The sequence below is a fragment of the Erpetoichthys calabaricus genome, chromosome 8, assembly GCF_900747795.2.
Source record: "Erpetoichthys calabaricus chromosome 8, fErpCal1.3, whole genome shotgun sequence".
NCBI lineage: Eukaryota > Metazoa > Chordata > Cladistia > Polypteriformes > Polypteridae > Erpetoichthys > Erpetoichthys calabaricus.
The window spans coordinates 171,827,063-171,854,483 of NC_041401.2; the positions used below are offsets into that span (position 1 = coordinate 171,827,063).

General features: G+C 36.8%; 1 protein-coding gene across 2 annotated transcripts in view; it reads left to right on the top strand.

Annotated features, from left to right (window-relative positions):
- Window positions 1-520: 520 nt before the first annotated feature.
- Window positions 521-27,421, top strand: part of ube4b (ubiquitination factor E4B, UFD2 homolog (S. cerevisiae)) — a 102,402-nt gene continuing 75,501 nt past the window's right edge. The window contains exons 1-2 of one of the 2 annotated variants that reach the window (XM_051930237.1): window positions 521-815; window positions 21,144-21,360. In XM_051930237.1, the coding sequence (XP_051786197.1) occupies window positions 792-815; window positions 21,144-21,360 (241 nt within the window). In that variant the 5' untranslated portion in view covers window positions 521-791. The remainder of the gene's footprint in view (window positions 816-21,143; window positions 21,361-27,421) is intronic. The other variant, XM_028807804.2, reaches the window with a different exon arrangement.

Consider the following 27,421-nt stretch of genomic DNA (forward strand, 5'->3'; position numbering starts at 1 on the left):
AAGGACGCTATTTGCCCTACCTAGGAAAGATGGCCGCCAAAAAAATTAGGGACGTCATAACTCGGTTTATCTAAGACGTCCCAGCCAATCATTTGTTACATGTAGATCACGTGTTGTTGTTATGACGCTACTCACGTCAAGTTGCAGATCCTCAAATACATTTGCCACGAATTACTGTTATGCGGGTTTTTGTAATCGACTTCCTGGATTACTATGTTTGATTAATACAAAATGTCTTGTGATTTACAGATGTGTAATGTTAAATATTTAAAGCAAGGGATACACATTGCACGTATTGTTAAAAACACAAGCCCTAAAACTCCTGCTTTTCGCGTATATTCTGAAGCTTTTATGACTCAAGCGGCGTTCCGTAGAATGATGCATCTACGGCGAATAAGTCTCATGCCCCGCCCTGACTCCGCCCCTATGCCTCTGTTGCTGAGCGCTCACATGCGACTGGCGGCCTCTGATTGGCCGTCACGCCCCTCGGCTCAAGTGAATGTACCCGCGACCCAGCAGGTCACGTGATTCCTTTTTTTTTGTAGAACCAAAATGGCCGCCTCGTTGTTTTGATGAATAATACTTTGTGTTTTGTTTCATTCTTCTCCTTGAGCGTCGGGCAGTACGGGCTTGTTGTTTTTAAATTATACCTTATTAGTTCAGCGTACTTGCACGGGCAAAAACTGTAGTAATTTATATTATACGTGGCTTAGGACTATGCACTTCATTTGATTTTTTTTTTGTTTTTAAAAGAGAGTTAGAGAGCGATATTAAAAATTAAAAGGAAACCAATGGAAGAACTCAGTGCCGACGAGGTAAGTGCACGTTGTCTGTGCATTTTCATGTATACATTATATCATTTTTTGCATGACCTGTCACTAGCTTTGCCATCTCGTGGATTTGTTGCTACTTTTGCTATTCAAAGTACAGAATGACATGAACTGTTTCTGATTAACTTTTTAAGTAAAGACGGAAGGAAAAGATAATTTATATCACTGGTGCACATTCAGCTTCAGAACATTCTTGCGTTTGACAGCTATTCTGAATTTGTGAGCTTCGCTTTAACGTGCCCTTTGAGGAGGAGTTTCTGTTAGAAAAACACACAGTTCTGGACTATGCAGTTAATATCCTCTTCCACAAAAATGCTTTAAATACCATATACGTAGTCGTTTACTATATTTCAGAGGTTTTTGTGGAATTTATGTAGACTATACTTTACAGTTCCATTCACTGTGAACACGTTGTGAATGCTTTGCAAAGCACTTCTTGTAATTTTCGTACAAGACAATTCATTCATTCAGGCAGTCTATTAGATTTAAGATTTAATCACGCTTCATACATCCCTCACGTGTATATTGACCATACGAGCAACCTTTATAGAGGATCACTAAGTTAAATGTAGTTTTAATTGCAAGAGACACGTAATACAGGATTTACAACAACGTAGGTGATTACAAACATTTTACTGCCTCCAAGGATAGATGCCACAATAGGAAGTGAAGTGGCACAGATTTAAAATGCATCCTGATATTATTGATTGAATTTGGGAAAAAGATGGTCGTGTAGGTAGGTCAGTTTTGATTGTAGTAGGAAGCCCCACAAAATCCTTTTCGCCAGATTTGAGGGGAGAGTTACAATAAGGCTTGATGGAAGAATCGTTGTTTTTGCTCCAATGCCCTATCAGAACCTGAATGTTATAGTTTCCTTCACCATAGATAGGTACACACACTAACGTTTAGTTAATTTAATTAAAAGAACATGTGTTTGTGTAGTACTCTTTGCTGAGTAAGTGCAAAGAGCGTTTACACCTGTTTATAACTCTTGCATCTGCAAAGGAAAAAAAGGTTGAAATTTATTTCAATGCTGGAAAAAAGGTTAAAGACACAGCATTTAGATGTGCCTATGTGTTTACAACTGTAAATTTCTAAATATTAGATCATTTACTTACATAAACACACAGGTGTCATTTTGCTTGGCTTTTCTCTATAAACACACAGGTTAATTTGAACATCAGTGATTATTATAAACAGTAAAGGAAAGTCCTGAGTAACATAATTATTGAGATATGGGTTATTGGCTAGGGATGAGAATAAGACAGGGACTCCAGTTATTATCAGTAGTTAATAAAACAAAATAAGCCGATGATGGAATTCACAGTTGGTAATAATGGGAAAAGTAACACTTTTAATAACTAACTGGCTGACCTCTTTCTCTAGGGCATTCAGCCTTCTCATAAGTTCATGCTCAAACCACAAAAACGCAAAATGAAATGCAACAAGAAGCGGATTGAATTCTGTTTAATTGTAAAGTCCTCCAACATTAATATTGCTCTGTTTCAGCCAGGCTGCAGTAGGGAAGCTTCTTATACCATGCAAAGTTTTCACTCAAGATTCAACTCAGTTGATATTTCAGTCAGTAAAATAAATTTCAGAAAAATTCCCATAAATTTCAATCAAACTTTGCGCATTAGTCAGACCTTTCTTATTTATTTCTTGTATAGACAGACATTATCTCAAAGATTTGAAGTATTTTTGTTTGCAAGTTGTCTTTGTTGGATTTATCCTGAGTATAACTATGGTTTTGGAAGTATTTTTTTTATATATACTGATGTATAGTAGATGTAGTTTTTGAAGGTTTAGTCAAAAATTAAATTTAAAGTGTAAGGGAACTTTGTTAACTGAAGCTGCATAGCTCACATAGAAGTGTTAACAGGGTATTCAGTATATCAAACATTGATCGTTTTCCCTCTAATACCCCTCATGCTTTTATACTGTATGTAAAAATTTGAAAGGCTGTGCTTATACAGTATATGTTAGGCAGCACTGGTCCTGATTGGCAAGTAACACCTCTGTTAGTTCATTCACCCATCCATGGATTGAACCCACATAATTGTGTTGTGGGGTCAAGAAGCCTGGAGCCTTACCACTGTTCTGCAGCCAATACATTGCCCTCTCCTAAAGTTGTGTGTGTGTATGTGCTGTGTGTGTGTATATATATATACATATTATATATATATATATATATATATATATATATATATACACACACACACACACACACACAGTTATAATGCCATCAGCTAATTAGATGTATCTGTAATACTTTGTAACTTACGGATTACCTTTCTGTATACAGTGTTTGTATGTTTTTTTTCTTTTTTTTTTTTTTTTTTAAACCAATGGAAAACATTATTACTGGAACTCCTTACTTGCAAACATGCTATATAAAATTGCCCTTGATCCTGCTGTAGATCAGTTCCTGCTTTTCCTAGTGACTGATCTTGGCTTTTGTTGATGGTCATTGGAAAACACAATTTTACAGAATACTGCATTCTTCTGAAGACCAACAAGTAAATAGTTGAATAATGAGAATTTTGGGGATAAATATAATTTCACCCTGTGACATCCTGTAAAAAAGGTAGCTTGAATCAGATTTGAATGTAGCACCTTGATCTGTAATATTGTACCTTTACAAACTTTTTGCGGGTGTGGATCAAAAGGAATTCATTCACAAATGGAAACAGGCCTAGTGTAGGGAAGCAACAGTTTAACTGAAGAGAAACTGAGGGACTTACATTTAGAGCCAGTAAAAACTGAAATAAGCCCCAAATAAACTTACAAAATGGAAAACGGTGGGAATTGAAATATTAAAGTAGAGCACATGTGGAGATTTCAACTTTATAGTGAACAGTGTGTGTATCATACAGTGGTAGCAAGAGAACTGAAGTAAACTCGGCTTCAGATGTGGGTGTTTGCTTTGTTCGTTGAAGAATTTGTTTCGAGGTTTACCACCAGCTGTAAGTTCATGGTGGAAGGGTAATGCATTATTACAGTATTATTTTTAATTTTATTAATTTGGCTTTACTAGCTGTGTGTGGTCTTCTGGACAAAAAAACAGTCTGTAGACTCCCTAGCAGTTTTGCTGTATTTGTGAACTTGGAGCGGCGTCAGCTAACTCTTAAGGATTACAGAGTGCTTTTACCGGTGCTTGTTGCCCCACTGGCTTTCGTAAAGAAGACACTGGTGATACCATATCTTAGCAGTATCGCTGGCATATAGTCCTATTAATCTTTGTCTTGAGAAAATACCTCTAGATAGTCAACGTTTTCAGTGAAGCCTTGCCCTCTGTTGCTGAGGTGTTCCACTTGCGTTTGCTTTGTTTCAACGTTGTGTCTCTTCATCTGTGTCATTAGCACAATGTTTTTGTTTTGTGGTGGTGTTTGCTGCCCACAGGTCTTTCGTAGTGAGAAGTGAGGTGCATGCAAGCACTGAAAAAATTTTAAAGTGCATACATGAGCAATCTAGTGGCTGTGGTTGAGTGTGAGCAGAACGGATTGCTCCATAAACACACAGGTCTTTCGTTTATACAGTACACTGTATGTCTAATGGCTGAATCATGTTTTATTTGAAGTTATTACAGACAATTAAAAATTATTACAGTCTACATTTTTACATGGCACATACAACAAATTGTTTTGAGCATTGTACAGAAAAGAACAGGTGAAAAAAAATGGTGGAACTATGTACACCATGGGCCGCAGACAGCATCTATACTTGTTGGTGTGAAAGAGATTGCAGCAGAATTCCATAGTACATGGAATCGCCAACAATGATATATTACATAAAGATGAGTTAAAGCCGACTCATTCAAAACTAAAAACTGCTAAAAATCTTGACTGCGCATAGGCATGAAAGTCTAAAATTTGCACTGTCTCATTATACAGTGGGTTTAAATAAATATCTACCAAAAAAAAGTTACTAATTATTTTTAGTTGCTCAAAAGCACCCTCGTGTTCTCTTTCTATCACATTTTGAAAGACATTGTTTAAATCAGCTATAGAAAACAATTGTTAAATTTTGTCATGGCTCCATCATTTAATCTTTTTTCCTTTTTTATTTCCTTTTTTTTTTTTTTACTTGTGGATATGCAGGTGGACAATAATGCTGTTTTTTTCAAGGCTATGCACTGATTTAAAAAAAAAAAAAGTGTAATCTGTACAGATCTCAGATTTATTATCACATATGGTGTACGCAGTAAATGAAGCAGGCACACACTTGGCTAAGTACATCGCCACTGTCCAGCTGCAAGAATCTTGCTTTGTAGATTATGTCAAATATAACCTCACAATAGGTAATAATAAGCAAACAGCTGAGCTTTGTTTTGAATTTATATATGGGGGCATTGGGGGTTAACATATGTTAAATACCTTATTTCTTGGATCAGTTGTGAGCATAGTTAGTTTCACTCAACACCTGGCAGTAGCACATACAGTCGTATGCTTGCTAAATGTGTCGTCTTTAAGCTTTGACGAATTTTCCTCCTGTATTTTTGCTTCTGCAGACCGCCCTCATTTGCATAAAGTAGCACGCCTCATTTCCGTGCTCGATCGCTGTCCGCACTGTGGGGATGCGGTGCATTAGAATGTCCCACTTGCTAGAGCATTATTAATGACAAAATACCAACAAGTAAAAAAAAAAAAGTGTTGGTTAATTTTTTTTTTTTTTTTCTAGAATGTCACCAAATTTCAATCTGATCCATCAGATTTCTAACAAAAACTACACTATACCCATATAGATGTATTTTAATAAAAAATGGCAAATTTAGTTTTGTACTTTCTACACTGACCCCAAAATACAGAAAGTGGGGAATAATAGCTTACTTAATTAGGCTAGGAATCCATTTAAGAACAGAAGTTGGTTGGAACAGAAACTTGCAGCCACACTGGGTCCCCAGGTCTGCTCCATGGGATATTTAGTGACTTGGATATTTTCTTTTATACCTCCCCTGACTTGAGCTGCTTGGAATGTTGCTTTATGTTCATTGTGTAAATTAGTCACCACACAACACACGCTGAATATGGCAGTCATTGGAACCCCCAGACAAGTCATCTCCACTGAATTAATTATTTGAGTTATAAAACCAGCTGGCTGATCCAGTGATGAACAAGTGTGTCATATGAATACTTAAATCTGTTTTCACTTTGACATAAAAGTCTTTTTGTGGTATTAAAAAAGCCAAATTAAACCCAACATTTGGTGACAAATGAACACGTGCTTGGAATGGTTTCCTGGGGTAACACATTGGAAGAAAATGTGTTCTGGTAAAAAAAAAAAAAAAAACACACAAAGTCCAGTGTAAATACTTTTAACTGTCTTACCTTTTCATCAGATGATCCTGGGATGGCATTCATCCCATATTGAGGAGTCCATCCCAGTGAAGAACTGACAATGAAACCAATAAGTTTAATATGGCCGCAGTCCATGAATGTTTACACAAGTATATAGTCGAGCAGCTTGTCACTAAGGATATTAAAATAACAAAAATGAAGGTTTCAATATTCATATTTAAAAAAGTAAATATGTGAATATTTTCAAACCTAGATTAAAATTCTGGGTGCTACATTCATTTTTTTTAAATATTTATACTACCGTTTTTACTTTTTTTGTCTTGATGCATACCTAAGGCATGAAGTCCTTATGACTCATTCAGTGTTACTGAAAACCTTACTGAAATCTTAAATGAATGTGATACTAGAAAACACAGCCCTTCGCAAAGATGGGATTCTCACTGCGCACGTATGCACATTACAAACCCAGTCGAAATCATTCACAACTGTTTAAACACATTAATATTGATTTTGCTGGTTGTACCCTTGAAAGTTAGATTTTGTGTGACTACCTATCTTTCATTTATAAATGGAGGCACTGTGATCCTGCACTTGTTTTACAAATAAAATAACTGAATATATTTAATGTTGCATTATGAGGGCCTTTAAGTATTTCCTTTAAATCAGGAATAGTCGCTCATGGTCCCAATGGGCTGTGGTGGCTACAGGTTTTTGTTCCAGCAAGAATTCAAAGTAGAACACAGTCATTGCTGTAACTGAAACTTGGCATTTTACTATATTGCTTGTTAGTGCTTTCATTCTTCTAAGACCAATTTTAATTACATTGTAGAAATTCCTTTTCTGAGAACATTATCCGAATGTTTTGTGTACTGGAACAGATTTGCACTTCACAGTCCCCCTTTTTCACTCCTTTATTTCTAAACATTTTATTAACACATGTTCTTCATAATGCACATTCACCATTGTAATGGAACCAAGTTAGCTGTAGAGCTGGTGGCTCTTTTATCATTTACATCTCATTATTAACTCATGACTGGCTAAGAAAACAGCAAACAATTAAAACCTAAATACAGCTGCTTAAAACTAAAATAGACAATTAAGGGTGTTGAATCGTAATAATTGAGTTAACTAAAATTTAGACTCACAAAGATATTGCTTTAGTGGCAAATAAATACAACTACTTATAACTCGCCTTTCAAGATGTATTTGGCCAAATTTAAGAAGACTTAAATTAGAAAGGAACCAAAAAATTAGGTTTTGGTTTTTACAGTGCTGTCGAACATGGTAAGCAGACTTAAAAATCAGATCCAAGCATTGGAATGCCAAGAGGCATTCCTGTTTGTCAAATTAGGAAACCTGGAAGACAGAATTTTTAGCAGCTATATCAGAGATTTCACTTTTAAAGAAAATGTGGATATAATACACTGGTCAACAAGCATTTTGCTAATGGGTTTCTTTCGTCTGTACTTTAGCAGATTTAACTTGCTGACTCCAAATCTGAAAATCGTTTTGGTCCAGCACGTCGCATTTTTTAGTTATGATGTTCCAGGGGCCTCATGTATAACGCCGTGCGTAGAACTCACACTATAACATGGCGTAAGCACAAAAGCGGGAATGTGCGTACGCACAGAAAAATCCAGATGCAGGAATCTGTGCGTACGTAAACTTTCACGTTCTTCCACTACATAAATCCCGATCAGCGTGAAAAGTAACGCACGTGCCTTCTGTCCCGCCCCAACTCCTCCCAGAATTATGCCTCTTTGAATATGCAATATATATATAAATAGCCTTCTGTGAAAAGACAATGGGAAAAGCACAGGGGGAAATATAAGAATTTCAGAGAATACCAAGTGGAGGCAAAGGAAAAACATACTATTTGTTGGTTTAAACAGTGGTATAATCAACAAAAGAAAGTTGATCGAGTGACCGTGTCGGAGAAACTCAAAAGCTCAAGTTCACAAAGTCGCACAGTGCCCGAAATAAAAAAAGTTGTCACATATCAAAGTCGGCATGAAAAGGCGACTCGCAGCGGACTGTCTGAGTGTCATATGAAAGCTTATTAGGGTACAGAGAAAAAAAATAGGCACAGAGTGGGGAAAAAAGCACGAAATGTCAACTTTAATCTTGAAATTTCCACTTTAATCACGTAGTTTATTTTGCCATTAAAGTAGAACATCATAAACTTCATCTTAAAATCGTTTATTTTACTAGTTTCTCAAGTAGCACGTTAAATGCTTTGTTCTGTGTTTGATCTTCTATGTGCTCTATGTGTGTGAATCACTACGTGCTTCCGTTCTTTCTCTTTCTCCGACAGGACACAGAATCCATTACATTCGTGATATTACAGCTCTCTGAATAATTAAAATACTGAGATGTATACGTGATATCTTTTTCATGATGATAGGAATGAAAGCATGTTATTAAACATGGGAACACGGTGGCGTAGTGATTGTTCATATCTCACACAAGAGGCTTGCTGCACCATGTGCGACCTTCGATGAAATAATTTATTGCAGCAGTACTGTCTCTTTCAAACGTACTAACCTCCAATTCCTGTCCTTACTTTTCTTTCTCCAAATACCCAATTGCCACACAATCAGCTCTGTAGTACACGTTAAGCCATCTGTAAGCTTAGAACGCCGATTCTTCAAAACTTTTAAGGAACATTGAAATATCTTCGTAGTACATGTTTAATTATTCTATCCGTCTATCCTTCCAGTGTTGCCTCAGCACCAGCAAGAATACAGCACAAGGCAGGAGCTATCCGTGAACTAGCTAGCGCTGCAGCACCGTGTCCTCGCATGTTTAATAATTAACAATACAGATTATTTAAATGAAGTTAAAGTTTTATCTGTATACTATAAGCAACATATTTTGCTGCATTTCATCTTAAAAATGATATCGTCATCATACGCGCTTTATAAAGTGGCGCAGGTTGTGCAATATTATAACTGTAGTGCAAGTTTACAGTGGGGTAATTGTACTTATAAGTACAAACAGTTCTACAAGGAGCACTTGATGGACTGATTGAGTGTGTTTAGAGTGCTTGGGATGAAACTGTTTCTGAAACACGAGGTCCGTACAGGAAAGGCTTTGACGCGTTGTGGCTGAGGTAGTGTGTGCTTGAAACTGTATACCGATAATTCTCTTTCCGATCAGCTGCTGCTGTGATTCCCCACTCAGATACAGTGATATAAATACTCTGAGTGGTGCAGTGAGAGTAATATGGAAAAAGATGATCTGCTGTGGCAACCCTTAACGGGAGCAGCTGAAAGAAGATGCAGTGAGCGTAACCATGCTAAAGCAGTTATGGTATTTGGAATACTATGGCTATTCCCTGGACCATTATATTGCTACAAGTTAATTACAATCAGATGCATTACACTAATAAACAATATGCAGTTAATTTCAGTGTATTTATAAAGCCGCGTCAGGAATGTGGAGCTAAGAAAGAAAGGGTGACCACACAGGAACAGTAGCACTGCTTTGACGCTGGGTGCCGCCAGTCTGCAAAACAGAGTGGAGAAATTGCGTATGCCAGGGTATGAGGTACCGTGGAAATGTGCATGGCTTTATGCCAAGTTTAGGTTTTATACATCATGATTTGAGCGTGGAAACATTCGTACGCAACATTTCTGTGTGTATGCACCGTTTATACATGAGGCCCCAGGTCTTGGACAACTAGGGTGACTGGACAGTAAAGGCGATGTGTTTCAGCATTTAAGAAATAAGTTTGTTCTTGAGAAAAGTGAAGCCAGAATTAAGGAAGGTGTTTTTGTTGGCCCTGAAATACGTGAACTGATGCTTGACAATGAGTTCAAAAGGAAAGTGAAGCCAACTGAACAGCACCCTCATTCGTGCAGGTTGTCCAGAATTTTCTTGACAGTCACAGAGCAGAGAATTATACTGAGCTTTTGGAGAATATGCTGAAAGTATATTAGCTTATGGGACCCAGAATGTCACTGAAGATGCATTTTTTACATTCACATCTCAACTTTTTTTCCACCAAATCTAAGCGATGTCAGAGATGAGCATGGGGAAAGATTTCATCAAGATATAAAGGTGATGGAAAACTGATATCGGGAAAAATTCACTCGAAGCTTGATGGGTGACTACTGTTGGTTCTTGCAAAGAGAGACGGATGTGCAGTACAAGCGTAAAAGCGAGTGCCTCCAACATTTTTGGGCACGCTGACCTCACTTTTATATTGAGGTAAATTGACATAAATCTGCTTTAACGTGTCTCTGGTATCGTCTTCTGGTTTGTTTTCAGAATAAACGCATCAAAACAATTTTGGTGGGACATAGTCCAAACTCCAGATATCATGTTGATATATTAATATTCAAACGTGTCAAAACATCAATGATGTGTATTTCAAAAACCTGATGTGCTAGCTTAATTCCGATTTCATATATGAAATCAGTATAAAAATACTTAAAATAAAACACTTTAAGAGCTTGCAGAACAGGCTTGCATCCATTTCTTTTGTGTCTGGATCATCTCAAGATTTGTCATGCATCTGGAAATTTTAATCTGTTCACTCAAAATGTGCCCTCAAAGCCTTTGCCAATTTTCACTGCACTGCTATGTTAATAATGACTAGTTCCATCATCATTCTTATAGAAAGCCTTTCCAACCTCTCTTTCTAGTTTGCTGTTAGCAGTATACCTGCTTTCTTTGTTTCCTGTTTTTCTGTTGCATTATATTGTTTGATTTTTGGACTTGCTCTGGCAACCTTTCTGTAATGGATCTGTGCACTTTTTAAAGTTGCTATTAAACCTTATTTATTCAAATGTTAAATTTTGCCATCACATTCTTTAGTATTTGATATTTTGGTACACTGTGTTAATATGGTTACGACTAAACTTTTTTTTAAAGCAGGGTAAGGTACCTTTTGATTGAACAAATTACTGCCCAATGTCTTTGAATTCCAGTGCTGCTGGTATCTATGTATTGTCATCTACAAGTCAGTGCATCAGGATCCGATTACTTTTTTTTGGGCCCTGCATCTGTTGCCATTTTCATGTGATGGATGCAACTCCAACTTTGCCCTCTTCAGATGTGTTTCTCTCACTATGTTCAGAAATTCACTTGACCATATAAATTTTGTCTTTTGTTGGTAGGATTTAAGTTTGATGGGTTTTAGGGTAGAATATATCAACACTGAGAAGACCCTTTTATTATTCTCCTTTGGTGGACTTGCCTGTTTAAATTAACCATGCTGGAATCCAATTGCCTTTCATTCTTTTCCTTTTGGCAGCATTGCTGTTCATTCAATATTTGGTGAAGAATGTAAAAAAGAATGTAATTCTGCTTTTTTTTCTCCTCTACTTCTAATGATGTCCATACTGTAGCCTGATAGTTTAAGTCTGGGAACCATGTGCATTAAAGCTAATATGACCCATATGTCCTACATTTATCTATCAATATTGCTGTATATTTCCCTGTTTTTAAGATGTTATATGTGTACCAGTTTGTTTGTGGCTTGGACTTCATTTCCTATGTTACTTCTTTGCTGTATGCTTTTGAAGCACTGACCTGTAAGGGAGAAGTGCAGATTTCTTCAACTGTGTGAACTGAGAGGTAAGGTTTGACTGAATTATGCCTGCTTTAGTATTATGTATAATGGGCAGGGTGTGGACTATGGGAAAGTTGTGTAATTTGTTTTGTTAATTAGTTCTGGAGTTTTAATGAATTCATCTGTAGGTGATAGTCTTGTGAGAAAGCTTTAAATCTTGTGCTGCCAATGGTTCTGGGTTTGTATTGATACAACCATTGACAGAAAGGACGGAATAGCTCAATCAAGATCCAGTCTTTCTCTCTTTATGTCTTTTATAGCTAACCAAATGGTCATTTTGGAGTAAAATGGACATCTCTTTACTGCAGACATATAAACTGTAAGCTAAATATGTTTCCCAATTTGGTAACAAATTTAGCATGCAGCTGCATCATCCTCTGCAAGCTTTTACAAATGTGGTGTGGTTATTTTAGTGAGGTGTAATTTGTAACTTAAAATACTTTAATCAAGCTTGGAAAATACCACTAGCTTGTGTTATCTGGTTGACGGGAGGCAAGAGGGTTTTACTGTGTTTTGCTTACGCTCTGACACCATACCATAGTTTATTCTGCTCAGTCATAGCTGAATCATTTATATGTTAAAAATGTTTTTCAAATATGTTTTGCATTAGATGTAAACACCTTCATGAATTCACTGTTTGATAGTTTGTGTTTTCTTGCTCTCACACTGCAACCTCAAACTTTGCAAGTTTGCATCTGATTTTAAGTGTGGTTGACTTCGTCAGTTCATTAAAACCAATTTGCCAAAGAATTTTCTTTTTATTGAACCATTCCTCACTTTGAATCTGGCATCTTTAGCAACTTTGCTTCCCATACTCTTGCCTGCCTCTGTTGCAAATGCACTACTTGTTTTCAGTTTTCTGTTAAATCTGAGAGAGGCCTATCAATATTTTTACTTTCTTCTGATCTCCCCTTGAGCTGCTTAATAGAGTTTTCCTTTCCTAAGTGAAATCGTATTCATCAATTTTTGCCCTCAGCCCTATTTATAGCCTTGTTGGGTATAAAAGTCACAATTTGTGATTTCACTTTTCCCACCAGTGGTGTGGCTTGTTTAAATCAGGTTATGATAAGTTACTTTTACAATTTGTTCTAGACAAGACTTAAATTCTTCGCTTTTCTGCTTGTATATATTAGTTCTGTTAAACATGGTGATATAATGTGCCCAATGATAAACCCAGTAAATTATTAGCGCCTAGGCTTCAAAGACATGGCTCCTTTGCTTTCACTGTGATCATCCAAAATGAATCAAGTCTTATTACCAACAATTACACTGAAATAAATAGGCTTTTTTTAAAAAAAAAGTTTATTTTCAGGTTTCTGAAGCTTTTCGGCCTATAATATTTATTCTTTTCTTAATAGTCATCTCCCTACATGTACTGATGGAAGTTAACAAGCCTTTGGAATCTGGGAATAAAACAAGATCACCATGCTCTACCATCCTTTCTGTAGTGGTTCTGTCCACTTTTTGGAGGTTATTAAACCTTTTTATTTTTCTATTGTAAAATTTTGCCATCACCTCCTTTTTAATATCGCTGATTAAACTTTTTTAAAGCAGGGCAAGGTAACACCCAGTATCTTTGAATTTCAGTACTAAGCTGTTGGTAACTAGATACTGTCATCAACAAGTCAATACATCAGGAAGAGATTAGTTTTATTTGGACCCCACATCTCTTGCTTTCTTCATAATGTTGATGCAACTCCTCCTTTGCCATCTCTAGCTGCCTTTCTCTCAGTATGTGTAGAAGTTTGCTTGAACATGTAAATTAGGCCTTTCTTTGTAGGATATAAGTTTGATGGGTTTTAGGGTAGAATTTATTAACAATGTGAAAACTCTTTTTTCTTCTACTTTGGTAATATGTACCAATTCTAAAATCTCCCACTCCACTTTCTCTGTAACTTTGACCCAGCAGTGGGCTGATGCCATCTCTTGCAGCTTATATATACCATAGGGTGGGAATTATTGCCAATGATACAGTGTATCCAGAAAGTATTCACAGCACATCACTTTTTCCACATTTTGTTATGTTACAGCCTTATTCCAAAATGGATTAAATTCATTTTTTTCCTCAGAATTTTACACACAACACCCCATAATGACAACGTTAAAAAAGTTTACTTGAGGTTTTTGCAAATTTATTAAAAATAAAAAAATTGAGAAAGCAATTGCTATCTATTAAAACCTTTTGAGTACAAAATGATGGTTCTTTTGTGTGTTTTTGTCTGCAAGTTTACAACTATGGTGCACAGCTGTGCAGCATCTTGTACTGTAATGTGAATTAACTTATGAAGCATTTAGCATGGCTTTCTTTTAAATAAATACTGATACAGATAAGGGATACTATAAATGTATGAGTTAAATCAAACATCCAATATTGTCGGGGTTGTGGAGAATCTTTACTTTAAGTTTATGGTGGGCAATAATGAACTTGCTCTTTTCCTAAGAAACTATAAAGAAATGCTCTTTATAGGATTTTTAGCATTGATCATTGTTATTGCTTAGACTGTATACAAATCCTGAATTATAAAATTAAATAGACTGATGTTACCTGTAGTCTTTAAATTTTAACCATTCAAATATCTAATGTGTGCTTTCACTACATACATCACATTTTAGAACTTATGAACATTAATCTGCCTTCAAAAACCAAGCAAATTGCACAAATTTAGCGTTTGCATGTTTGTATTTGGCAATAAAGTGTGCTGTTTTCTTTGTCCTGCTAACTTTGTATCTTGGTGAACATGCATTTCTGCTAACACAATACATGTTGTATTAATAGGATAATTTGTTTTATACATTAAAGCATTGAAACATTTGTTTTGGTATTAACAAATGGAGCGGCTCATTTCATCAACAGTGTAGACAAGCCAAATGGCCACTTTGTTTGACACTTGCCTGATTTTTTTTTTAATTACTACAACTGTTGTCAATGCCAGTGTGCAGTTTTCCTCCCACAGACAACAGTCCTATATGCACAATTGTGGATACATAATAGGTTTCCTTGCAAACCCGTACTGTATATGACTGACAGGAAAAGGATGCTTGAACAGACAGCTGTAGACATGCTCATTACAATAAGAGAATGAATGTGTAGCCTTTGTTCCTGTATCGGAGGTATTGCGTATGACAGTGTATTAAAAAGCCATTAATTTCACCATTGTTTTATCTACAAGTTAGTGGGGCTACAAATGAAAATGATTACAACTTATTGATCATAAATATGTTTTAGAATGAACTCTTAATGAGAAAAGTGACTATCAAAAGTGTGTGTGTGTGTATGTATATATATATATATATATATATATATATATATATATATATATAGTACTGTGCAAAAGTTTTAGGCAGGTGTGAAAAAATGCTGTAAACAAAGAATGCTTTCAAAAATGGAAGTATTAATCATTTATTTTCATCAGTCAACAAAATGCAGTGAATGAACAAAAGAGAAATCTAAATCAAATCAATATTTGGTGTGACCACCCTTTGCCTTCAAAACAGCATCAATTCTTCTAGGTACACTTGCACACAGTTTTTGAAGGAACTCGGCTGGTAGGTTGTTCCAAACATCTTGGAGAACTAACCACAGATCTTCTGTGGATGTAGGCTTCCTCACATCCTTCTGTCTGTTCATGTAATCCCAGACACACTCGATGATGTTGAGATCAGGGCTCTGTGGGGGCCATACCATCACTTCCAGGACTTCTTGTTCTTCTTTACGCTGAAGATAGTTCTTAATGACTTTGGCTGTATGTTTGGGGTCGTTGTCCTGCTGCAGAATAAATTTGGGGCCAATCATACACCTCCCTGATTGTATTGCATGATGGATAAGTATCTGCCTGTATTTCACAGCATTGAGAACACCATTAGTCCTGAGCAAATCTCCAACTCCATTTGCAGAAATGCAGCCCCAAACGTTCAAGGAACCTCCACCATGCTTCACTGCTGCCTGCAGACACTCATTATTGTACCACTCTCCAGCCCTTCGACGAACAAACTACCTTCTGCTACAGCCAAATATTTCAAATTTTGACTCATCGGTCCAGAGCACCTGCTGCCATTTTTCTGCACCCCAGTTCCTATGTTTTCATGCATACTTGAGTCGCTTGGCCCTGTTTCCACGTTGGAGGTATGACTTTTTGGCTGCAACTCTTCCATGAAGACCACTTCTGGCCAGAGTTCTCCGGACAGTAGATGGGTGTACCTGGGTCCCACTGGTTTCTGCCAGTTCTGAGCTGATGGCACTGCTGGACAGCTTCCGATTTCGAAGGGTAATAAGCTTGATGTGTCTTTCGTCTGCTGCACTAAGTTTCCTTGGCCAACCACTGCGTCTACGATCCTCAACGTTGCCCATTTCTTTGTGCTTCTTCAAAAGAGCTTGAACAGCACATCTTGAAACCCCAGTCTGCTTTGAAATCTTTGTCTGGGAGAGACCTTGCTGATGCAGTATAACTACCTTGTGTCTTGTTGCTGTGCTCAATCTTGCCATGACCTGAAACTGTCTTCCACAACCTCACCTTGGTAGCAGAGTTTGGCTGTTCCTCACCCAGTTTTAAGCCTCCTACACAGCTGTTTCTGTTTCACTTAATGACTGTGTTTCAACCTACGTGTGACATTGATGATCATTAGCACCTGTTTGGTAGAATTGGTTGATCAAACACCTGACTAGAATCCTACAAAATCCCTGACTTTGTGCAAGTGTACCCATAAGAATTGATGCTGGTGTGAAGGCAAAAGGTAGTAACACCAAATATTGATTTGATTTAGATTTTTCTATTGTTCGTTCACTTTGCATTTTGTAAATTGATAACAATAAACAATCATTATTTATATTTCTGAAAGCATTCTTTGTTTACGGCATTTTTTCACACCTGCCTAAACCTTTTGCACAGTACTAATATATATATATATATATATATATATATATATATATTGTAGTAGTTGAGGCTTTTGTCCACCTCTTGAACCCTCAGGTACCACTCCAAACACCAGATGAAAGTAGAAGACTTCTATATTTTGTCTCCAGCGATTAGCACAAGCGTCTCAGGGTGCTGCGTTTGTAACTTAGCAACAGCAGAATGGATGATGTCACTCGCTGTCTCCACGTCCGCCCGAGGAGGGATGTACACAATAACGACAATGACGTCTCCAAACTCTCTGGGCAAGTAATAGGGACGCAAACTTACGGCCAGCAGTTCGATGTCCCTGCAGCAAGTGGAGACTTTGACGTTAACATGTCCAGAGCTGCACCACCGTGTATTAACATAGAGAGCGAGTCCTCCTCCTTTGTGCTTCCCGCAGTTACTTGCATGTCTGTCTGCTCTAACTGTGCTAAACCCGGGTAGCTCCACGTTAGCATCTGGGATGGTGGTAGTTAACCACGTTTCACAAAAGCACAACAAACTGCATTCTCTGTAGGTTCTGATATTTTTCACCAGCGCAGCCAGTTCGTCGATCTTATTTGATACTGAGTTCACATTTCCCAGGATCACAGAAGGCACCGAAGGCTTAAAACGCCACTTTCTCGCAAACCGCTTCATTTTTAGCTTAGTGCCGGCTCTGCTGCCACGATACTGCCTTATTACCTCGTCGGGTAAATAGGGAACCACACCGGCACTGGCATTTGTTCTCGGCGCTCGAAGTTGAGTACTTGAATAGACGAGTCTCGGCATGTAAAAATCCATGCCCACGTTGTAAAAGTAAGTGTGTCCAGGGAACGAATCCATATAAAATCCACATAAAATAAAGTGATAGGAGTGATCAATAAAAAAGGGAAAAATAAAGTCATACACGGAGCTGCTGAAAAGGCTGCCACTCTCTGCGGCGCCTGAGTCATATATTCGAAATGATATTAGCTATGTGCTGATTATTACAGAGTGTGTGAAAAACACTGTAGTGTGTTTCCCAGTGACTCTACATATATATGTTACTGTCAATGTGTAAAGTTAGGCATTGTGTAGAATGCCTAGGAAATCTATAGAATGTTGAAAATGGGATGTCAAAGTATGAAACAATTTAAATTTCAAACATTTCCTAGGCATTCTATGCAATGCCAAAAAGCAAATAGTATTTTTTCGTTCTGTATAATGTCTAGGTATTATATACAATGTCTAGGGAAAGTATATAGCATATTAAAGTAACACGAACATGTTTTGCTTTATGTATAAAATCACACATTTTATAGATTTCCTAGGCATTCCATACAATACCTGCTTTTCACACATTGCTGGTAACATATAAATACATTAAGATCATTCTTTTTCTTTTTCTTCACCATGCAATTATGATGTTCTGTTAATCCAAGAATTAGTTGCTTTAAGTTTTGATAGGTCTTTCTTAACACATTAGTTTGGTAAACGGCTAGTAGTACTGATGCTTCCATAGGTTGGCCACCAATGTAAATTGGCCAATTTTCACTACAAAAGTCTCACTCTTTGATTAGTAAATTGACAGATCACAAAACATAATCTTTGTCGGCCTTTCCTTTTCTAAGCTTTGTAATAATTTAGTTGTCGTCCTGATTTACACAAGGTAGTACAGTAGTTAAGCTAGCTTGTTTTTTTTCCTCCTCGTAAACAGAATGCAGTAAAGCAGACTTTATGAGAGAGCTAAAGAGAGAAGACTGAAATTATTAGTTTTTACATTAAAGAAAGTTGATTATTAAACAAAGAAAAAGAAAAAGTAGGAGTCGTTGTGCAGTTATAGACAAATGGCGAGAAAAGCTACTTTAATGAATTCAGGTCTTTTTATTTTGTCCTTTAAACTGATACTGCTTGTCTGTGTTTGGATGATGACCGAACTCTGTTAAGTTATGGCAGTTTACATTTTCAATTAGAAAAAGAAGAATTTGGAATTGCTGCTTAGTAAATGATAGGCTTATTAAATTAACAGCAAAATTTCTCTATTCTACTTGTAAACTTATTAAGCACGTTAACCTTCTATCTTCTTGATAAACATGAACATTTGATAGATTAGTGGCTTTTTAAAGGTTTGTATTGTGATCATTTGTGTGTGTCATACAGTATCGGGGTGGACAAATCATAAATACATATGGTAGTCAGCTGGGCTACCAGCTTTGCAAACCTAGTAGTATGGTACACTTCTGGTACCCAGCTTTATATATGGGGTGGAGGATTACCTGTGGCTTTTAACAGCAATTATTATTATTATTTTTTTTAATATATAGACTTTTATTGTATACAAGTTCATAGCACTCTTACAACAATGTAAACACAATCATCATCTTGGACATTATTTTAAAGAATAAATGAAAGAATTATGTCATGTTGATGCATGATCTTGTCATGTTGATGCATGATCTTTTTTCCAATATACACAAAAATATGTTCTCAAAAATGAACTGAAGTACTGCAATAATAATGTATTCTCAAATTATGTTGCCGTGCTTAATTTAGACCCCTTCAATAAGTTTTTTGTCAAAAAATGTTATCAGTTTGACTTTTAGCGCTATTCTGAATTGCAGTATGTCATTTATAGTGTCATACACATTTAGCTGACCAAGCCGGTAATCAGTATATACAGCTGCATTAAACCTTGTCATGGTTGCACCATTAAGTGTGTCATCTTGTTAGTAAAATGAGGTTTAAGCCTGAAAGTGTGTTCTAACTCTGGGGCTAATATTTACAAGCATTTTCACAAACTCCAGTTTACCAGAGAACAAGGTAAGGAGCCATATTGGTTAATGGTGAGTATCCACTTGTGCCAATTTAATGACTTCAAAAAAGCAAGATCTGTTTATAATCGAGTATGACTGTCTAATTTTAAACTGTCCAACCACTAACACTGTAACATTGAAAATCTATGACAGGAGCGTTTTTGGAACATTCAAGCAGTCATGCTACCGAATATTTCGGGTCATTTACTCAGCTGTAGCAAGCCTTGTCATTTTAAAAGTTATCTGTTGCATCAGTTGATATTTTTGTTTCCAAGGTGTACAGTTCATGAAATTGCAGGCTGACTTGAATAGTAAATAGTCTAGTAGTTTGCTGGGCTTCATGAGTGTGTAGTTTAGTTGTCTGGAGTTGTAATCTGAGGGTCCCGGGCATTCGGACTACCATTTTTTCCACCCCTGTAGTATATGTTTTGGTAAGAAACAAGTACTGCATAATTAGAATGGTAATCCATATTTATAATTATACCTCAAGAAACTATAGGAATGACTAGCTGGGAGAGAAAAACAAAAAAACCTGGATGAATAAAGCAAATGTATGTTTAAGCAGTTTTTAACTGCCAGCATCAATTAATTGAATCAGTGTGTCAGAATATATATTACTAGATAAATTGGTTAAAATTATTTTCTTAATTAAGCTTTATTTCAGGTAAGTACAGTATAGAAGAAATTAAACAATATGACAGTCTATGGTTAGCTATAGCTCGCTTTGTGTCATCGAGCAAGCCTTAGATTAAACCTGTTGTCTTTTTAAATGTTGCTGCATAGCTCTTTCTTCTTTGATGGTACAATATTTTAGTTTTATTGTGTCAATAGGCCGCTGCATTTTCTTTTAAAGTTAAAGGATCTCGTTGGGATCTTTCTGCTGGGACCCTCATCCATGCTTTGTAGCATTCCATCAATTTGCCAGTTACTTAAGGAGGTAGATGTTAATCGAGGATTTTTTAATTGAGTTAACCAAGTTACTCAATTATTTGTGAGACCTCTATCAGTAGCTATATAGCTAAAAAAATTAACTTTGGTTTATACTGCTTTTCAGTATTATTACATTTATTTGTACTTCAGCTTGTCTCATTGGGGTCATGTATTTTTTCTTTGAGGGATAAACCTGAATTAGCCAGAAAAATCAAATGTAATTTACATAATGAAGGTACACCAATCCAAAATAAAATGTCCAACAAGGTGGAAATCCTGCAAGCGCTTAAATAGGAGGCAAATATCTGTTTTTGGTTCCCTGATTTATTTGCATTTCACTTTTTTTCACTGAGTTGGTGTCAAACAGATTTTTATTTTTAAGTGATCATGTCACAGCAGATAACACTTAACCCTGTGTGACTGACATTGTTGAAAACAGGAGAATTTCTGTTTTTTTTTTTATCTAATTTTACAGTGTTTGCAATTCTTATGTATTACGTTACAGGAACCGTACAGTTTTGATAAAACTGGCCTTTAATACACAGTATGACAGGTTTGTTTGTAAATTTATTCCACTCAGAATTTGATATCTGTATAAAGCATATATTCATGTGAACTAGCCAATCTAAATTAGTGCAGTTTTATTGCCTAACAGACTGTGTCTTAAGTAGTAACACAGCTGAACTCGTAAACAATAAGTATATATCTTTTAATGATCTGTAAATTCATTGTGATTTAACGTAAAGGCTCTGTTATACAAAAATGTATTTGTCTGTAATGTTGTGTAAAATAAAATTCTTGTAGCCAGAGCCAAATCTAACTGTTTGTGTTGATTTTAGATACGCAGACGGCGCCTTGCTCGGCTCGCTGGTGGCCAGACATCTCAACCCAGCACACCTCTTAGCACTCCTTTGACGTCACCACAACGGGAAAATCCACCTGGGCCACCATTGGCACCTGCAGTGACTCCACTGGCCCATACACCAGGTCCTTCTCATAATTTTGGCCTAAATGTTCAGAACATGACACCTGTTACCTCTCCTATTGGAGCCTCAGGTATAATAACAATTATAAATGTTTCTGCTTTGTAAAGTGGGAGCATTGAGGTGTATGTGGTTTTTCTGATTGTGCTTGGAAGCATAAAGGTGAGAAGGTTTTAGCTTAACCTGTGGTATCAGTTTTATAAACTGGGTATTTTGGGTATGTACAAATGAATTACGCAGTCAGTTTAAATACATGTTTTAATGTAGTGATATGAGTGAGTCTTCCCTTAAGGCCATAGTGTGTTCTTTTTTTTTTGTTTGTTTTGTTTTTTTCAGCAAAAAACTGTAGTTGGCTTATTGATTCTTGTGGTAATCTAAACATTCAGTATGGTTTGAAGTAATACATAAAAATTATTAAACTAAATTCCTTAGTGCTCCAAATTTATAGGTTAGAATCCATAGTCCAGCCGCTATGCCCTGCCTGATGTGTGAGTTTTACTCTCAGTTCTCTGAAATTAATTGCACATCCCAAGTACTTGCTGAGTGGGAGTGAGTTAGGGATATGCAGGTGACTGTGTGTGAGAGAGAGAGAGAGGTTAATTAGCTAGCCTGAACTGGTCACATATATATTAATTGTTGGTGTGTGTAAGAGTGCTGTGCAATGGACAAGAGCCAGGGTTCATGCTGTGACCATGAACTGCATTAAGTGGATCCATTAATAGATGGACAGCTAGATTATTTAATTTTTAAAACAGCCTGCACAAGTGTCTTTTTTTTAATAAAATGTATTTTTAAGATGTACAGTCATTTTTTATTTTATTGTACATAGTGCTGGGCGGTATACCGGTTCATACCAAAAACCGTTTTTTATTTTTTTTATGATATGGATTTTTCTTATACCGCAACACCGGTTTAAATTGCCTAAATGACGTTCGGAACGTGGCGCAGCGGGAAACTGTTCAAGTGGGGACCTTTTTCACTGCTACACCGCTAAACACAGATTTGTTGCACTAGGGCTCTTTTTCACTGCTACACCACCAAATAGGTAGCGGTAGCATAGGTATTGTGCGGTGAAAATGGACAGAGAACATTCCAAAACTGAAGCCGACGATAAAGTTGAACATGATGAACAGAAGAACTTTTGCCGAAAAAAAGGAGTCACGTCCGTCGCCTGGAGATACTTTAGTTTTAAAAGGTCAGATGTGTAAATACTGTTTCTATACTACTGCGTAATACTGCAAGCCAAGTTGTACTTGTTTTATTTGTTTTCAATACAGTGTAATGTACCTGGGTACTGTGTAATAGTGTGCCGACATGTTGACTTTATTCTCGACATTTCCGCTTTAATCTTGATGCTTATGACGAGAATAAAGTTGACATGTTGACTTTATTCTCGTAATTTGTCATTAAAGTAGAACATCGTAAACTAAACTTCATCGTAAAATGAATATTTAATTTACTAGATTTTCTCAAAGCCCGTCATAAGTTATATAGCACATTAAATGCTTTGTGTGATTCTTAAACTGATTTCTTCTTGCACTAAGAGGAGGCGCCGGCAGCGATCGCCGCACAGAATACATTCACTTCATGATCTTCCTGCTCTCTGAACATTTAGAATGCTAAGATAAATACTTAATATAATTTTCATGGTGAACTGCATTAAAGCATGCATTAATCATATGGGGGCACGGCGGCGTGCCTGCCTTGCATTTGCATGTTTTTCTGGTGGGTTTACTTGGCGTGCTTCAGTTTCCTTTCAAAGTCATGTAGGATGTGGGGTTTTGTTGTGCTATATTGACCCTGCTAGTGTATGTTTTGCTTGTATTCATCCTGCGATGTGCTGGCGACTCGTTCAGAGATGGGCACAACTCTGAATGGATGGCTTAATTAAACATGTATAACGAAGATATTTTTAAAGTTCTGAACACTCTGTGGGCTAAGATTATAACTAGTTTTAATTTCACAAAGACGTTTATCGTGTGGTGATTGGTTATGTGGTGAAAGAAACAGGAAGGATAGGAACTGGGGTTTTGGTACATCAGATAGAGACAGCATGCATGCAATAAAGAAATCCCGCTCAGAAGAACATGCATTGAATTCTGTGTTCGTGTCTCCGACCAGCAGATCACAAACCCAACATTTACACAATAGTTAAGTTAAACTTGTGCGATAGCTATTCATACATCCAGTTTTTTGGAGCCTCGTCACACCTGCCATAAAGTTCTCTACACTGAACATACACCTGAGGACCCCTTACTGCGAGGAAGCAGCACTACCGCCTCACTACCGTGCATGTGTAATACCTGCTTTAATGCATTTCATCATGAAAATGATATCAAGTATTTATCTTAGCGTTCAAAATTTTCAGAAAGCAGGAATATCATGAAGTGAATGGATTCTGTATGGTGATCGCTGTCTTCTCTTGGTGCGGAGGAAGTCAGTTTAAGAAGCGTAGTGATTAACCCCTGGGTCGGGGAACGTAACACAAAGCATTTAATGTGCTGCATTAATTTATGACGGGGTAAATTAAGTAATTGATTAAACATTGATTTTAGGAAGAAGTTTAGTTTACGACATTCTACTTTAATTATGAAGTAAACTATGAGAATAAAGTGGAAATGTCGACTTTAATCTCGACATAAACGGCGAGAATAAAGTGGAAATGTTGACTTTGTTCTCGACATATAGTTAGTTTTTTTCTTCCCAGTATAGCTTAGCTTGAAGCAAGGTCCATATTAATGCAGTTTGCCTAAATGATGGTTCAGTTGGTAAAGATGTCATCACCAAGTTGCACTTGTTTTATTTTATTTTAATTTGGTGAATACTGTGTAATGCACCTGGGCTTGAAGTCTTGAAGTAATAGTGCAACTATCAGTAATAATACAATTATTTATTTTATTGTTATTATTTATTAGTTTAAATATTATGCAGTTTAATGATGATAAAGTTGTTTAAAAAGTCACTTTAACGTGTCAGTGGACAGAGATTGTTAACATTAACAGAAAGTGTAGTTGGTTTACAAAAAATATTTACTATTTATTCCTTTTCTAAGACATATTCGGTGCAATACAATTTTTGACAAGCACTTCTGGATATTTTACTAAGTCTAAATGCCTCTTTGTATGGTTGAAAATATGTTGTCAAAATTATAGTTTGTTTTTGCAAAATTTGTTCAATAAAAAGGTTCTATATTTTGACTGCATCTGTCATGCAATGTGATACCTTCTCCATTAGTGCCACCCCCTTGAAAACTATCACTTTATTGGGGCAATGCAAAACTGTATTAATACTGGTGTGCACATTAAAATGTTTTTTTTGTACAATGTACAATACTCTTGACAGTGGAATAGGTTATTCTTAGTCAGTAATTGCAGTGGAAAATGTGGTTGACATCCACTGATGCATGGGGAAAAAAATTCCGTTGAATACCGTGAAACCGGGATAATTTAGAAAAATACCGTGATGTAGAATTTTGGTCATACTGCCCACCCCTAATTGTACATACATAAGATAATGATTTAATTTTTGGCTAATATTAAATGTTATTTGGTCAGTGGTATCAATGGAGTCTAATCATTAACCTGCTGATTTTTAATTTTTTACGATTTTTGTTTTATTATTCTGTAACTATGAGAGTACCATATGTGTACAGTCAATTATTTTGACATATAAGGTTGTGTTTGAACCTTATTTAAGGATTTAATTGATGGTGTGTGCTTTGAATTCTTTAAATCTAAGCATTTATTGCATTTAGTATTTTTAAAATTGCTTTGCCTTTGCTCTTATCATTGGAGAATTAGCCTGCACATTTTAAGACACTATGTCTTTGCAGTGTGACACTTTTGAGTTTCAATATTTTTTAGGGGACAAGCCAACAATGTCATTTAATGGAATTATAGAATTGGTCGGGGACTAAATACATTTGTACGATACTATGTGTTGTTTCTACACTGCCTGGCCAAAAAAAAAGTCGCTACCTGGATTTAACTAAGCAAATAGGTACGAGCCTCCTATTGGATAATTACTGCATGGGCGATTATCTTTCAGCTGGCAACAAGTTATTTAACCCCAACTGGTGCAATGAGTTGCTTCTCATTTCTTAAACAACCATGTTGAAATACTCATCTCGTGGTCGTGGAAAAGATGTTAGTCTGTTTGAGAAGGGTCAAATCATTGGCATGCATCAAGCAGATAAAACATATAAGGAGATTGCAGAAACTACTAAAATTGGGTTAAGAACTGTCCAACGCATTATTAAAAACTGGAAGGATAGTGGGGACCCATCGTCTTTGAGGAAGAAATGTGGGCGGAAAAAAATCCTGAATGATCGTGATCGGCGATCACTTAAACGTTTTTGTGAAATCAAATCGAAGAAAAACAACAGTAGAACTCAGGTCTATGTTTAATAGTGAAAGTAAGAGCATTTCCACATGCACAGTGCGAAGGGAACTCAAGGGATTGGGACTGAACAGCTGTGTAGCCGTAAGAAAACCACTAATCAGTGAGGCAAACCGGAAAAAAAGGCTTCAATTTGCTAGGGAGCATAAAGATTGGACTCTGGAGCAATGGAAGAAGGTCATGTGGTCTGATGAGTCCAGATTTACCCTGTTCCAGAGTTGAGAATCTTTGGGATGTGCTGGAGAAGGCTTTGCGCAGCGGTCAGACTCTACCATCATCAATGCAAGATCTTGGTGAAAAATGAATGCAACACTGGATGGAACTAAATCTTGTGACATTGCAGAAGCTTATCGAAACAATGCCACAGCGAATGCGTGCTGTAATCAAAGCTAAAGGCGGTCCAACGAAATATTAGAGTGTGTGACCTTTTTTTTTGGTGGCGACTTTTTTTTTTTTGGCCAGGCAGTGTATTATTTCTGTGTTTAGAAGTATGTATTGCTGAATTTATTTTTAGTTCTTTGGCTCAATTAATTTAGGTCACACTAAGAAAAATATAATTTAGACTGAAACTGAATGTCGCCTCCATACGTGTGAAAGCAGATGATATATTTTATAACTGTAGAGTAAGGGACAGTGTGTGAAGTGGCACATTCAATGTAGTGGATCTATGATTTTTAGAGAGGCGTAGTACTCAAACATACAGGTCTTTCTTTTGTTTATTTTCTATGCTTTGTTATTGAGAAAAGTCTAAGAATATATAGTACTGGTTCCCCACTGGCAGGTGCCCCTTCACATCTTATATCACATCTCTAGTTAATTCAAAACTTTGCTGCAAGAGTCCTTACACGAACCAGCAATAAGGGGCAAATCACATCCACCTTGCTGTGCCTTCACTGGCTCCCAGTGTGTTATAGGATTGAATATAAAATCTTATTAATAACCTACAAAGCTTTAAGTGGCCTTCCACTGGACCACATCAGTGACCTTCTCCTTCGCTTTGCTCACTATGTCATCTTTATTCTCACATTTACAGAGGTTCCTTCATAGAAGGTGTCATGGGTGGTTCTGTTGGGTTCTGTGGCAGCTGCCAGGGGGAGCTGGAGAGCCCTAATTTGGACTTCTGCCAAACCTGGGAGTGATTCCAGACCTCCCTAACAAGCCACCTGGAATACTCCTGGCAGCAGCTTTAATGGAGCCAGCGGCCACTATTCGGGTAGCCAGAGATGGGAGGGAGACGAAGCTTGCTGGAGTGGGAGTGGAGGCGAAGGAGAGAGAGAGAGAGAGAGAAAAGAATGCACTTTGGTTATTCATGCTTTATTGTACTGTGCTGTTGTTGGGAGCACTGGAGAAGTGCTTTCCCACTTAATAAACATGTGCTGTGTTTGGAACTTGTGCCTGGTGTCTGTCTGTATTGGGTTTGGGCTGCTGATGCACCCCCTGCAAGCGACAAAGGAAAACTCTGATAAGAGCTGTATGTGAGATCACACAAGATGGAAGTAGACAAAAGGGGCAGCTAAAAACAGTATTAATATATATTTATAAACAATACTAGTGATGATGTCTATGAACACCTGTCTTAAAGAAAAGTTACCAATTGTCAACTATTTTCCATCAGTGGTTTTTCATTGCCAGTCTTTATGTCACTCTTCTACTGTGCTTGCTTGCTTACAGCAGTCTAATGACATTCTAGTTCAAAAGTGCTAATCTGTATAATTCTGTAAATTGTATTTGTGCTA